The 13,719-nt window shown below is 49.5% G+C and overlaps 1 protein-coding gene across 1 annotated transcript in view; it reads left to right on the plus strand.

Annotated features, from left to right (window-relative positions):
* LOC123499229 (neurogenic locus Notch protein-like) overlaps positions 1-13,719 on the plus strand; it is a 96,603-nt gene continuing 82,884 nt past the window's right edge. The window contains 1 exon segment of the mRNA XM_045246991.1: positions 1-218. Within this exon segment, the coding sequence (XP_045102926.1) occupies positions 158-218 (61 nt within the window). The 5' untranslated portion in view covers positions 1-157.

The raw sequence follows: 13,719 nt of genomic DNA on the forward strand, positions 1-13,719 counted from the left end.
TGGGCCCGTCAGTGTGAGTTAAGCCTCGGTCGTGAGTGGATGTAGTGTGTCGGGAGGCATGACTGGGACAGACTGACTGTTAATGATAAGTGTTGTGGTGCATCAGGACCACAAGTAATTTCCCCGATGTGTGTGAACTAATCTAGTGTTATTCAAGATGCACGTACGCGCAGGGATTGTCCTGTGGGTATGGTGCTGTCTGGCCCACCTCGCCCAGGGTAAGTACTGTTCTGTGTGTGTGTGTGTGTGTCGTAGTGGTATTGGAACATTGTCTTGACTTGGAAATTAATTACACAGATGTGCTTGTTACTTGATGTGTGTACAAGACTGATGTTGTTAGACTACACGTGTGGGTGTTGTGTCGTTGGTATGTGTATTGCCTTGAGTTGTATTGTGTTTGTTTGGCAAGGAAAATTGTGTTTGTATATATAAGGGTACATGGTATTGTACTGTACACTGGAAGAGACGCGGTGTGGTGTTCAGCCATGGTGGTGGTGATGGTGCCCAGGGCGTGGGGCGGCGTGGTGGTTTCATGGGGCAGGTGGTCGCGGGGTGCATCACCACCGGATTTTAGTAGTGTATGTGTGGCAGTGTGTGGTGTTGTGGTGCGTGGTGGAGGCTGGGCACAAGTCAGGAGTAGTGGTGGGCAGCGCGGCGCGAGCAGCATTCCTTCAGGATCGCCTGGGGCCAAGTCTCCAGCCTTTGTTGGGAGTCGCGCGCCCTTGCTCGCCGCGCCGCCGCCACCGCACTTCTTCAGGCTGCGGGAGCATGCCTGGGCCAGGCTGGAGGCCATGGCTCGTCGCTGAAGTGTAATATGTATATTTTCTGTGCAATATATGGCCACTACGACAGTGTTTGAATTTTCCCGGGAGGCGATGGTGGGCCTGCCAGATGGTGGCGGCGCTGCCAACCTTACCGATGCAGAGTTTCCCAGGGGTGGCTAATTAATTTATCTGTGGGAATTTGAATTTAATTCTTTGGTCATTTACTGGTGCCGTTTGGACTTGTATATATGACAAGTTTGTAATTTGTAAGTCCTTATGGATGTAGTGTAATGGGTGAGCGGAAATGGAGCTCCCGGTTGGCAGCCCTGTGGCCGCCAGCCGCACAGCTGCTCACGGAAGTGAGGGAGGCTGCTTGCCTGTCTCCTCAGCGGTCCCTCATCCTTCTCCCTGCCGCCACTCCCGCGTACTGCTGACCTGCTGCAGGATGCCTGTCTTGGTGGAAGAGGGAGTGCCATGATGGGGGAGGCTGGAGACACGCGCCAGTGACGGGATGCTGTGCCAGTCTTATCGGCACGCGGCTCGCGCGGTGTTTGAATTTAAAGCGTGCACACGTGCTGGGCTGTACTGCTTCCCTTAGCTGCAGCGCGGACAGCAGCCTGACAGCATGGGCGGCCTGGTACATGGTCACCGTTTGGCTGGTCCTTGGAGCCTTTTGTCATTGGCGTTGGAGGACTGGATGTCCCAGTTTCTCTTATGGTGTCCTGGCGGCCCATCTGTCCCAGCTGAGCCACAAAACCCTATCGCCAGCCTCTCCCTTGTCACCCAACGAACTTTTCACCGGAAGTTAGGGTTCTGTCCCAGGTGGCTCAAATTTCCATCTGGCCGCAGGCTGTGGCGTGTAGGCCTGGTGGGCGCGGCCATCTATATGGTAGCGACTTGCAACGCCCCGGCGAATGAATGTCTGCCTCGACTTCACTATCGTCAAGTCTACCGCGGTGTAAATTCTGGAGTAGAGAGACCTACTCTTGCATCCCACTTGCAATCCGGCACAGGACCCGTGCGGCAGGCCCTTGTCCCCTTATTAGCTCTCTGCTTCGCCCGTGGCACAGCCCGCCCCCTACCCCCTTTTTTTTGCCGATATCAGCAGTCCCATCACTCAAAGTCTGTGTGTGTGTGTGTGTGTGTGTGTGTTTAAGAGAGAGAGAGAGAGAGAGAGAGAGAGCGCTTAGGAGCGTTGGTATCTGCGGCACCAGTCACCTGGATTCATGCAGACCCAGCTGGCCAAGGAGGGGACGCCTCTTGTCACGGGGCGCGAAATGATTATCATTTTGGTGAGGAATGGAAAGAGCTCTCACACATTCACTGGGTCGGGGTGCCAGGATGGATGGTGGACAAGTCGTTCATTCACTCAAAGGACGCGATCGATAACCGGCAGGGAACTTTACCAGGGTATCCATAAACGTTGTGGGTGAGGTGGAGTGAGTAGTGAGTGGAGGAATGGGGCGGTAATAAGTTATCGGTGGCTGGTGTGCGCTTTTTGCACCACTCAACACATGCAAGACAACACTGGCTCCTCCCATCCCTGGGATCCGTCTTGCTGGGTAGGATGTAATGGTGGCTGTAGTTTGTTGCATTGAGCGACTATGAACATGAATCTGTAATGTTAATGTTTTTCATACTGCTGAGAACACCAGGAGGCTGCAGCAGGTCATTAGGTATAGGCGTGGCAGCTCCTGCATTACCCATATTTACTTGGTGCACCACTCAATGCCTACGTACATGCTGCCATCACTGTTCATTGGTTTTGTATTATTTCCTTGAGAATTACTGTTTGTTGTTTATTCTTTCTGTCACATACCAATGTACGTATTTTTTAATCTATTTCCTCCTTTCTTTTTTTAAATCTACATTATCAAACTCAAACTCATTACGTACTTGTTTGGTCCAGAAGAATACAGTAATGCTAACTACTACTACTACTACTACTGTGTCGTGTGGGATACGTATTTCAATTAATCAACTTGATTACATATTCACACAACTGGGGAGAGGAGCAACAGGTGTGAGAGAGAGAGAGAGAGAGAGAGAGGGGGGTTAACATATAGGTACATACATGTTCCCCGTTGTGAGTGATAGATTACAGTTATCCTTTACTTAAGGAGCAAACAAGGTCACAGCACCTGTGTGTTTATGATGCCACCACACCCTTCTTCACTCTGCCTTACCTTACCTTACCTTACATTGCATTCTCTTATCGACATTACCTTGCCTTTGTTTACCTAATCTTACTGCACACTACCTTCTTTTATGTAAGAGGGGAAAACTAGCTAAGGCAACAAAAATTGTGACTTAAAAAAAAAACGCTCACCGAGGTGCCGGTCCCCTAACAGGTTCATCAAAATTACCAAAAAGAATCTGATAAATGTCTTGAAATCTCCCTCTTTGATTGGCCTACCTTCGCCTTGCATTATCCCACCTTACTTAACCTTACCTCACTTTACTTAACCCTACTTTACTTATTATTGCCTTACAAAAAATAATGTTACTATTGTCATCTATCATCTTTCACTTCTTGGTCTTCATCTTACTATAAAGCAGTGCAAAGGTCAGTATAATTGTTCAGAGCTCCCTAGTGACTGAACACTCAACGCCTTGGTTATGGAGTCTATTTTATTCATCTAGCTACTACTATTTTTTAAATAAAAAAAAATTATACCACGTGGGCTTTACACGGGAATTTATAGGCTTAAGGGGATACTTTTTGGGGCACATCCTATCTCAAAGTCCACCCGCTAGGAAACCATTGCCCCGAGTGAGGAAGTCCAACCTACACTCGGGCCGTGGACAGGATTCGAACCCGTGCGCTTGGAGACCCCTCGGACCCCAAAGCACGCGTGGTTCCACTGTACCACGGCGGCCAATTGCTGCTTATCTCTTAAATGTAACTTTATCAAGCTTAGAGCCATTATTTCTTGTCCTATCCTGCTTACTGACCCTGGGAAGGTGGTTCGTCACTTGATACACCCCCTGTGTCCCTTAGAGACCACCTTTTCTCAGGACATGTGTGTAGTGCATGGAGATTTCATGGTGAATGTTTGTGGTGTGCCAGTGTGGTGGTGGTTCCTAGGTTGCTTGTAATGGTGCGGGTACTGTGCCTGCTGACAGTGAGTGGTGATGGTGGTTGTGGTGGTGGTGGTGGTGGTGGTAAGCTATGATGAGTGATAAGAGCGGTTAGTCACAAGTCGCGATAAGCTGCCAGAAGGGAATGATAGACTCGATAAGGTTTAGTATAAGGTTAGGCAGCTGCTGCTTGGTGTGTGTGTGTGTGTGTGTGTGTGTGTGTGTGTGTGTGTGTGTGTGTGTGTGTGTGTGTGTTGGACGTACTGTACAAACTGCCAGACTTTTTAGACGTGCAGGACAGGATGCGCGCGCGCAAACACACACACACACACACACACACACACACACACACACACACACACACACACACAAGGTGAAGGATACATTCTCACGGGGTAGAGTGTCTGGGATGTGTTGTTCGGTCAGATCTCAACCGCGGTCGCCACAGTCCGCCTTCTGTTTCACCACAACTGTGGCTCATGGGAGGGGAGGGGAGGGGGCGTGGACCACCAGCATCACCGGGGTGTTGCTTTCCCTTGGGGTGAGGAGGAGCCCCTCCTTGGGTGTACGGGCAGCAGCAAGCCCAGAGTGGGGGCGGCCTGTGGGCGGCGGCACGGCTCCTCCGCGGAGGCGGGACAGGGCAGGCCAGCGACCACCGTGGCCGCGGTGGTTACATTAGAGTCGTGAGAAGGCGGGCATGAGCCTGCGCCAGGCCCCGCCAATTAGGCCTTAATAAGGATACGCCCCAGCCCTGGTGGGAAGACCTGCTCCTTCAATGGTTGGTGGTGGGGGTGGTGGAGCTGCTGGTGTTGCGCTGCCCTCGCTAGAAACGAAGTGAGCTGCTCCTGTTCTTATCGCTAGGTGATGGCCGGCCAGATTCGGGACCGTGGCAGGCGCGGCAGGCATTATAGTGGCCTGATGTTTTGTACAGGTCGGGTCGGACTGCCAGGGAAGGCACGGCATCACACGTGTGGGTGTTGCTGTGATTGCTGCACAATGTGGGTAGCTGCCTGTTGAGTGCCGCTGCTGACAGGATACAGAAGCAGCAATCCGACACCGAGCCAGCTGAACCTGAGGGATGGGGGGAGGGAGCGTCTCAGGTAGCGGGGCCATTGTGGCAGCCACTCGCATGATCTCCCGAGGAAGTGAGCAATTTGGGCGAGGGAGAAGGGAAGGGGTACGCTGCTCATTGTGGGAACCGGACAGCAGGATGATGCAGGTGGCCGCTCCCCGCCCCCAAACCCCCACCTCCCTTGTGGCGGTGCGGTGTGTGCTGCTTCCTTGTCGCTGTGCCGCCCGGGACTCCATGCCAAGTAGTGCACAGCTGCCTAGCTGAACCCTTGGAGTCTCCTGGGGAGTCCATGCCTTCACGCAGGCCGGGGACGCGCGACCTGTGCCGGCAGGTGGTCGTGCCGCCCATTATCTGTTTTTGTGAGGCGATAAGGCGTATCTAGGCACGAGATTACGGCGCCAGATAGTGTGACAAAGAAAGGACTCGCCGGAACTTATCGCTGCCACTCGCTTCCCGGCGCGCGTCTTGAGTCCTCGCCCCCCTTATCTTACAATCACGCCCCGGCTGCTGCTCCCTGTGCCGATAAAAGGTGCAGCAGCAGCAGCCGCCCGCGGCTTGCAGGACTTTCGCCCATGAGCGCCCGTAATGACGAAGGGGCCGCAGGTGTCCAACCCCACTCTGCCCCGTCCCGCCACCACTCGTGCGTGCCCCGCCGCCGAGATCCCGGTGCTTAATTAATGAGGGCACCGCGGCGCGGCCTGGGAGAGGGACGCAGGGCCGCGCCGCCCCGGGGAATGTAAATGTTTTGCTGGACACTGAATGAGAATGTTCAGGGCGGGGAGGACGCGGCGGGGCCTTGCCTTATTTAGCGGACTGGCCATGTGTGGAGAGAGAGAGAGAGAGAGAATATTACAAAATTATTATAGTGTTGTGAGTACTTTTAAATAGACAATAGGTTAAATAGATTACCTTCTTTACATACGTTTTATTTATATAAGATGTGCTATAGTTTATTTTATATTTATTTACTTATTTGTGTATTGGATATGTATATTAATAGATTAACTTATCAATGAGTAACGGAGAGAGAGAGAGAGAGAGAGAGAGAGAGAGAGAGAGAGAGAGAGAGAGAGAGAGAAAGGGACAATATGACCGTTAGGAAGAAGGAAGCCACCGTACCTTTAAACAGCCGTGCACGTGGTGGACGGCTGCGTCCCTCACACGTGCTGCCCGCTGCCGACTCCCTCCATGCCCTCCCCCACCAACCACTCTTATTCTCAACTCCTAACCCGATTGCAGTGGTAGTGGTTAAGTAGTAGTAGTAGTAATAGTAGTTGGAGAAGTGGAGTAGTAGCAGCCACAATTAGGAAGAGCAGGGAAAGTGGTGATGATGGTGGTGGTAGTAGTAGTAGCAGCAGTGGCAGCAGCAGTAATTGTGTAACGGCGGTTACGGAAGCATCATGTGAGTGTGTGTGTGTTTTCACTGTTTGATCTGCTGCAGTCTCTGACGAGACAGCCAGACGTTACCCTACGGAACGAGCTCAGAGCTCATTATTTCCGATCTTCGGATAGGCCTGAGACCAGGCACACACCACACACCGGGACAACAAGGTCACAACTCCTCGATTTACATCCCGTACCTACTCACTGCTAGGTGAACAGGGCTACACGTGAAAGGAGACACACCCAAATATCTCTACCCGGCCGGGGAATCGAACCCCGGTCCTCTGGCTTGTGAAGCCAGCGCTCTAACCACTGAGCTACTGGAGGGACACTTGTTGAGCCTCCTTCCTCCCATGTCAGCTCTCCACGCGCTGGCAAAGGAGGAAGGGGAGCGGGAAGTTGAGGGGAGGGGAAGCAGAGGAGAGGCAGCCCCCATCCTTGATTCGTTCCCTCCCTTCCTCCTGCTTCTTTACTCAATCTTCCTCCCGGTCGTCAGTCCCTCCCGAGCCCTCCCCGCCCATGTCAGTCCCTCCCGGTTAGTCACACTCTGGGTCAGGACATGGACACGAGGACCAGGACCATTTTGAGCCACGTGCATCATGGACCAAGTGGTTTCTTCTGTCCCGCGGAGCTGACTTGGGGGCGTGAGGCGTGGGTGCATTGGAGGGCGAGGACAGGCGTGGAGCATGTGGCAGGAGGGGCCAGGGAATGCGTGGCGTGTGGTGTGCGGGGCGGGCATGGCACAGGGCCGGGGGAGCAGAAGTGGGAGGGAGCGTCGGCAGGCGTGAGGAGCCAGGCACTGCCGCTGATTGGCTGGAGGCTCGGGCCAGGGAGCGCTGAGTGGCGGGCGGAGAGACGCAACAAGTGCCTTCTGGGGAGTGTCAAGCCGGACCACATGTGCCGGACACCCGACCCGCCGCCGCCCGCTACGGGGACACGAGGGCGGCTGCCGGCTGCTGCTTCCTCTGCGATGTTACGCCGCCGGGGACGTGGGTGGGGAGTGGTTGGCTCAGGACACAGCTTGTTGGCATTGCTTGGGTGAAACTGATATACCTTATTTCCATTATTATTTTCAAGAGCCACGGATTAGTGTGGTTTTCGTGAATGTTGCGCAGCCAAGAACAGAAGAGTGCTAAATAACAAGAAGAACTGGTCGGGGTTCTTGTGACGTTACATCGCCAGGAAGAAGGGAAGACTGCTCGCTATCTGGCTGGTTCAGGATTCTCTCTCTCTCTCTCTCTCTCTCTCTCTCTCTCTCTCTCTCTCTCTCTCTCTCTCTCTCTCTGGGACTCTTCAAAGGCCACAGAATTACGAGTATTTAGTCGGATTCTCGTGGATGGCATGTTGGAAGTTCAACTCTAAGTATTACCTATTATCGGTCTGTTTCTCGCATCACCTCTGTATCGTGACTGTTCTATAATCGTGTGTGTGTGTGTGTGTGTGTGTTCAATCATCATTCGTGTATCGCCTGTGTTTCCCTGTGTTTGCATCATTAGGGGAGAAAGTGATGTCAGTGTTGTGTACCTTCACTTGCACACAACCCACATTATGTTTTCTTCTATATAAGAAGGGAAAATTGGCCAAGGGCAACAGAAAGAGTGAAACATTAGCGAATCTTGCAGCTAACTAACAGCCTCATAAACTATCAAAACAATGGTGGTGAGAACTTCCAGTACACTTTCCATCATGTACTGGAATCAACAATATTTTTCTTCTTTCTTTGCCCAGGGAACTCTTGTTAGTGTCTCCAGAATTAGACACACAACCGTGAAAACCGTAACATCTTCCTGTGGTCTGGCACAAGCTATCGAATCATGTTAAAGCATTACTAGAATCACTGAAACTACCTTGAAAACAATATCTTACTCTGGGCGTGTTGAAATACTTTTTTATAGTCACTCAAACAGCCTCAAAAGTTTCATAAACAAGACTTTTAAACAACAGAATCACACAAATAGACTTTAAAGCAATAGTTTCCTCTATTCATCTTTGAAATAGCACTAGACTCACACTGACAGGTTTTTAGAATCCCAAAATCAACACTTGTCTCTAGAATAACACTAGAATTACACAAACAGCCTTGCAAACAACAATAACTTCTTTTAAGCGTGTTGAAATACCACTAGAATCGCCCAAACCAGTCTTAAGAATCCCAGTAACAAGGCTTTTCAAACAACAGAATCAAAAACAGCCTCGCAAACCACAATAACTTGCTCTCTACATGATGAGACCACCATAATCACTAACCAGTCTTGCAAACATCAATGATTCTCTTTAGCCCATTATTAATCACTCATATAGTCGTACAATGCCTCATTAACATCCTTTAGTCGTAGCTACAAGAACCACACAACCTTGCAAACCCCAATAATTATCGTTAGCTCAGTACAATCACCCATACAATATGCCGAAGCCTCATTAACGCTTCAGTCTTAGTTATTAGCTAACTCCATTAACTTCTAATATTATAAGTGGCCTAGATGGGATAATATTTTACTCCTTTCTCAACTAAGCACATATATTAAAGGCTCTAAAGTTACACGTGCTACAGAATAAAGATGAACAAGATTATCCAGTCGTTCTTAACCCCCTTCAGTACCATGACGTGTTTTTGTATTTAGTCTGCTTACTATTTGACGATTTTATACTGCTTTAGAAACTCGTGTAGGGATTAAAACAGTGAAGACTCTGGTCATTAATCTTCTAACCTCCACAGACCCTTCCTAATGTAAATCAAATCGTGTAATCACACCAAAAATTCCTGATAAAAATGCGTTCTAGTACTGAAGGGGTTAAACTGAGAAACACTTGAAAACCTGACATATAACCATCACTATCTTCGAAAATTGTCGTGGTGAGAGAGCAGGGCATTTAAGAACACAACCTAGGACACTGTAGCATCAGATTTGTCGGCCCCGACCAGGCTGTTTTGTGTTAAGCTGAGAGATGTAGGATAGGAAAGGCGAACGGATGGAGAGGGGAAAGGAAGAGCGGCTGGTGCTGTTGGGGGAAGAGGTGCCAGGGGAAGGAGAGGGGGGTGGCTACGTGGGGAGGAAGGGAAGGGGGGATGGGTTCTTGTACTGGTCTTCGCCACCTGGTCCCTTGGGAGTAGGTGGAGGGGAGGGGAGGACGCCACCCTTCTCCCTCCTCCCGCTCGTCTACAGTACTTCTACACAGTCTCTCTCTCTCTCTCTCTCTCTCTCTCTCTCTCTCTCTCTCTCTCTCTCTCTCTCTCTCTCTCTCTCTCTCTCAGTATTAATAGTTGTAGTATTAGCAGTAGTAATAGTAATAATTGTAGTAGCAGTAATAGTAGCAATTTTAAATACTTTCCCTCGTCACCTTTTCATTCCCTTCGTCAGGAGAGCCGTATTAACATAGATGCCTTGGCTGGCCTTGCTGGGTCCTTCCACACGCCGCCCGCCAGGACTGTGTGCAGGGAGGGCTGGGTGAAGGCCGGGAGTGAGGAGTGAGGCAGACTGAACTACGCTGGTCTGTCATCACTCACTCATGTTACTCGGTCAGTCAGTCAGTCAGTCAGTCAGTCACATATTGCCCAGTCAGTTAATCAGTCGTTCATTCATTCATTCCTTTCTCTCTCTCTCTCTCTCTCTCTCTCTCTCTCTCTCTCTCTCTCTCTCTCTCTCTCTCTCTCTCTCTCTCTCTCTCTCATTAATTTAGCCTTGGATGATTCTCTCTCTCTCTCTCTCTCTCTCTCTCTCTCTCTCTCTCTCTCTCTCTCTCTCTCTCTCTCTCTCTCTCGGCATTTCCTTCAGTGTGTGCAAAAAAGGAAGAAAAAATGAGCTTATCTCGTAATGCATGACAGTCCTTGAGCAGCGGTGTGGTGTGGGCGCCGTGGAGTCTTGCCCTTTAATATCTCGCCCCTCCGTCTGTCATGCGTGTATTCAGTCATGTGGCCAGTTCAGGAGTGGGATAAGTTGTCAGTCTCCACGTCACGCAGCGGTTCCATACCCGGTGTAGGTACAAACAGTGGTGTGAGAGAGTCTTCTGTTGCTGGTATTGTCTTGTGTAGGGTTAGGTGTCGTACTTTTCCTTGTATTTTTATTTATTTATTTGTGTGTGTGTGTGTGTGTGTGTGTGTGTGTGTGTGTGTGTGTGTGTGTGTGTGTGTGTGTGTTATGCAGTGTTGTATTTTAACGCTATTCATTCTTCTGTAGTGTTTGCAAATGCTGGGAGTGGAATTAGATCGCCTTTGTGTGTGTGTGTGTTTTCATTAATACTCAATGCTGGTTAGATTATTGTGGATCTTGTTATGCTCCTCCTGTCTCACCTATTCTGTCCTGTTAGTCTAGTCAGTGCAAGAGTCAGCCACCAGACACCATCAATGCATTCTTTCATTTCATCAGCAAGACCATGAACTACTGCAAGGAGAGGGAATCTTCCTATGCTCTTCCACTCTCACGCTCTACTGTCTGGTCTCTAATTAATGCAAGTTAGCCACGACACAGCTCTCCTTTATATTACTTAATTAATTAATTTGTTTGTTTATTTATTTTCAATCGGATTTAACACATGAAGCATCGGCTTCATAAATATAATCTCTCGGTCTCACTCTTTCATTCTTGTACAGCTCGTCTGATAAATGCAAATAGTGGTAGTTTGTATAGTAGTAGTAGTAGTGCGCACACGTGACCCAAACATGCCGAGGTGTGAATGTGAGGTGACCTGTGTCTGTCTGATAATTATATGAAGCACCGCTCGCCTCAAATCACTCACCTAACCTAACCTCGCATGGCTGTCTTCACCAGCCCTCCCTCCCTAGCGCGTTTTTTTTTTTTTTTTTTTTTTTTTTTTGTGTGTGTGTGTGTGTGTGTGTGTGTGTGTGTGTGTGTGTGTGTGTGTGTGTGTCGCAAGGAGGGGCGAGTTGCGGCGGAAAGATGGAAATGTGTTGGCTGTGAGGACGTGATGGGCGGGCAAGAGACGGCAGATGTTGTGCAAGAGAGAGGGGGAGAGGTGGGGGGAGTGATTGATGGTAAGAACGAGAAGAATATTCAAGAAATATCAATAACATTTGTGACAGGAGGAGGAAAGATGGGAGAAGAAAGAAGACGGGCAGGTAAGTAAAGGAAGGAGAAAGAGGAATGACTGAAGAAAACACACACACACACACACACACACACACACACACACACACACACACACACACACACACACACACAGAGGTCAGCGGTGCAGTAAAACCTCTGTGACTTGCTGACTTCCATACAAACTATAGAAAATGAAGCGATTTTATCAGTGGCGTAAGATTTAAGGTTGTGCTGTGCCTCACAGAAACCAGAGGACGTGGTGGTGGTGGTGGGGTGGTAGTAGTAGTAGTAGTAGTAGTAGTAGTAGTAGTAATGGTGGTGGTGGTAAGACGTTAATCACATACACACACACACACACACACACACACACACACACACACACACACACACACACACACACACACACACACATATATGTGTGTGTGTGTAGAGAGAGAGAGAGAGAGAGTAAGAAAGTGCAGGCTGTAGTTGTGTGGGCAGGCAGGGTCGGCGGGGAGAGCAGGGTCTGGGACTGTGTTGGTGGTGATGGGGGTTGGGTTGGGGAGGCACAGCAGCAGCAGCAACAGCGGCCGCGGCAGTGGTCACGAAGCGCTGCGGGGCCTCGCCGGGGGACACAGGTCGGGCCCTCTCCGCCTCACGCTACGCTGCACACGCAAATATACTCTCTTGGCCAGACTGTGCCTTCCTCTGCCCGCCAGTCCGCCTATGTAGCCTGCCTTGCCCGATCTGCTTCTCATGTACACTCAAATATACATCTACTCTTATTCCATCCAATCTGCCTTACTTGGACTGCCTCTAATATGTTCTCATGTGCATCTGTTCTTAGCCAGTCTGTTTCCCTCTTCGCATAGCTAGCCTTACCCGACCTGCCTCTGTCAAACTCTCATATACATCTACTCTTGTTCCAGCCAATCTCTGCCTTACCTGGACTGCCTAGCTAGCCTTGCCTGACCTGCCTTTCTAAAATATACTCTCATAAAAGTCTATCAGTGGCCAATCTGTTTCCTTCTGTCTGGCAAACCCGACCTGCCTCTAAATATACTCTCATAAAAGTCTACCACTGGTCAGTCTGTTTCTCTGCCTCTCTCTTGGCCAGCCTCACCGCGATCTCTCTCTCTCTCTCTCTCTCTCTCTCTCTCTCTCTCTCTCTCTCTCTCTCTCTCTCTCTCTCTCTCTCTCTCTCTCTCTCTCTCTCTCTCTCTCTCTGCTTCGGGTAAACATCGGAATTTTGGTGTTCAATTCTTCGCTCTTGACAAAAAAAATCTTGATCTTCCTTTCTCCAAGGCGGAGGGAGGGAGGCGGCGGAGCGTGGAGACCTTGTGTGTGTGTGTGTGTGTGTGTGTGTGTGTGTGTGTGTGTGTGTGTGTGTGTGTGTGTGTGTGTGTGTGTGTAGGTCACCACACTCCTGTCCCTTCAAACTTTCATGAATTTCCCTTTAACGTAAGAGTCTGCCGGGTTATGTTTATTTTTTTTTTTTTCTCCGATGTATAAGTTGATATGTGATAGTATCGGACTTGTAACCTAATGATCACCTTGGCTTGCTTTACCTCACTTTACCTTACCTTACTTACCTTACCTTACCTTACCTTACCTTACTGTACCTTACCTTACCTTACCTTACCTTACCTTACCTTACCTTACCTAACTTAACCTGACCTGACCTGACCTTACCTTATCTTATGTATCTTACCTAATCTTACCTTACTGTGTGTGTGTGTGTGTGTGTGTGTGTGTGTGTGTGTGTGTGTGTGTGTGTGTGTGTAAATAAGTATGAAAAAGTAGAGAGAGACAGGCGGAGGGGCTCTGAGGAAATATTGAAGTTAGAGAGAGTGAGTGTCGGGAAAGCCAGAGAGAGAGAGAGAGATTTGGGTTTTTACGTGGTTCCTGGCAACACCTTTCCTTCTTTACCTGGTCACGTGATAAAGGCAAGATAGGAGGGTCAGCGCGACACTCCTTCCTTCCTTCCCTTCCTTCCGTTCCTTTCCTTCCGTTCCTTTCCCTTCCCTTCCGTTCCTTTCCCTTCCCTTCCCTTCCGTTCCGTTCCTTTCCCTTCCCTTCCATTTCCTTTCCTTCTGTACTTCTCTCTATCCTTTCCTTTCTTCATATCTTTCTTTTTTCATATTTCCGTGCGTTCTTTCTCTGGTGATATGTGAACCTTACTACTACTACTACTACTACTACTACTACTACTACTACTACTACTACTACTTACACCATCATTATCTTCATCACTCCTCCTCCTAATGCTAACACTTAAAACCTCTTCCACCCACCAACACTCCGTTCCTCCACACGCTTCCACCCTCCTCGCCCCGTATTGAGCCTGGAGTGACAAGCAAACACACACTTAGTGGCCGTCGACATATTTCACGGC

Source organism: Portunus trituberculatus, chromosome 49 (genome assembly GCF_017591435.1).
Source record: "Portunus trituberculatus isolate SZX2019 chromosome 49, ASM1759143v1, whole genome shotgun sequence".
Classification (NCBI taxonomy): Eukaryota; Metazoa; Arthropoda; class Malacostraca; order Decapoda; family Portunidae; genus Portunus; species Portunus trituberculatus.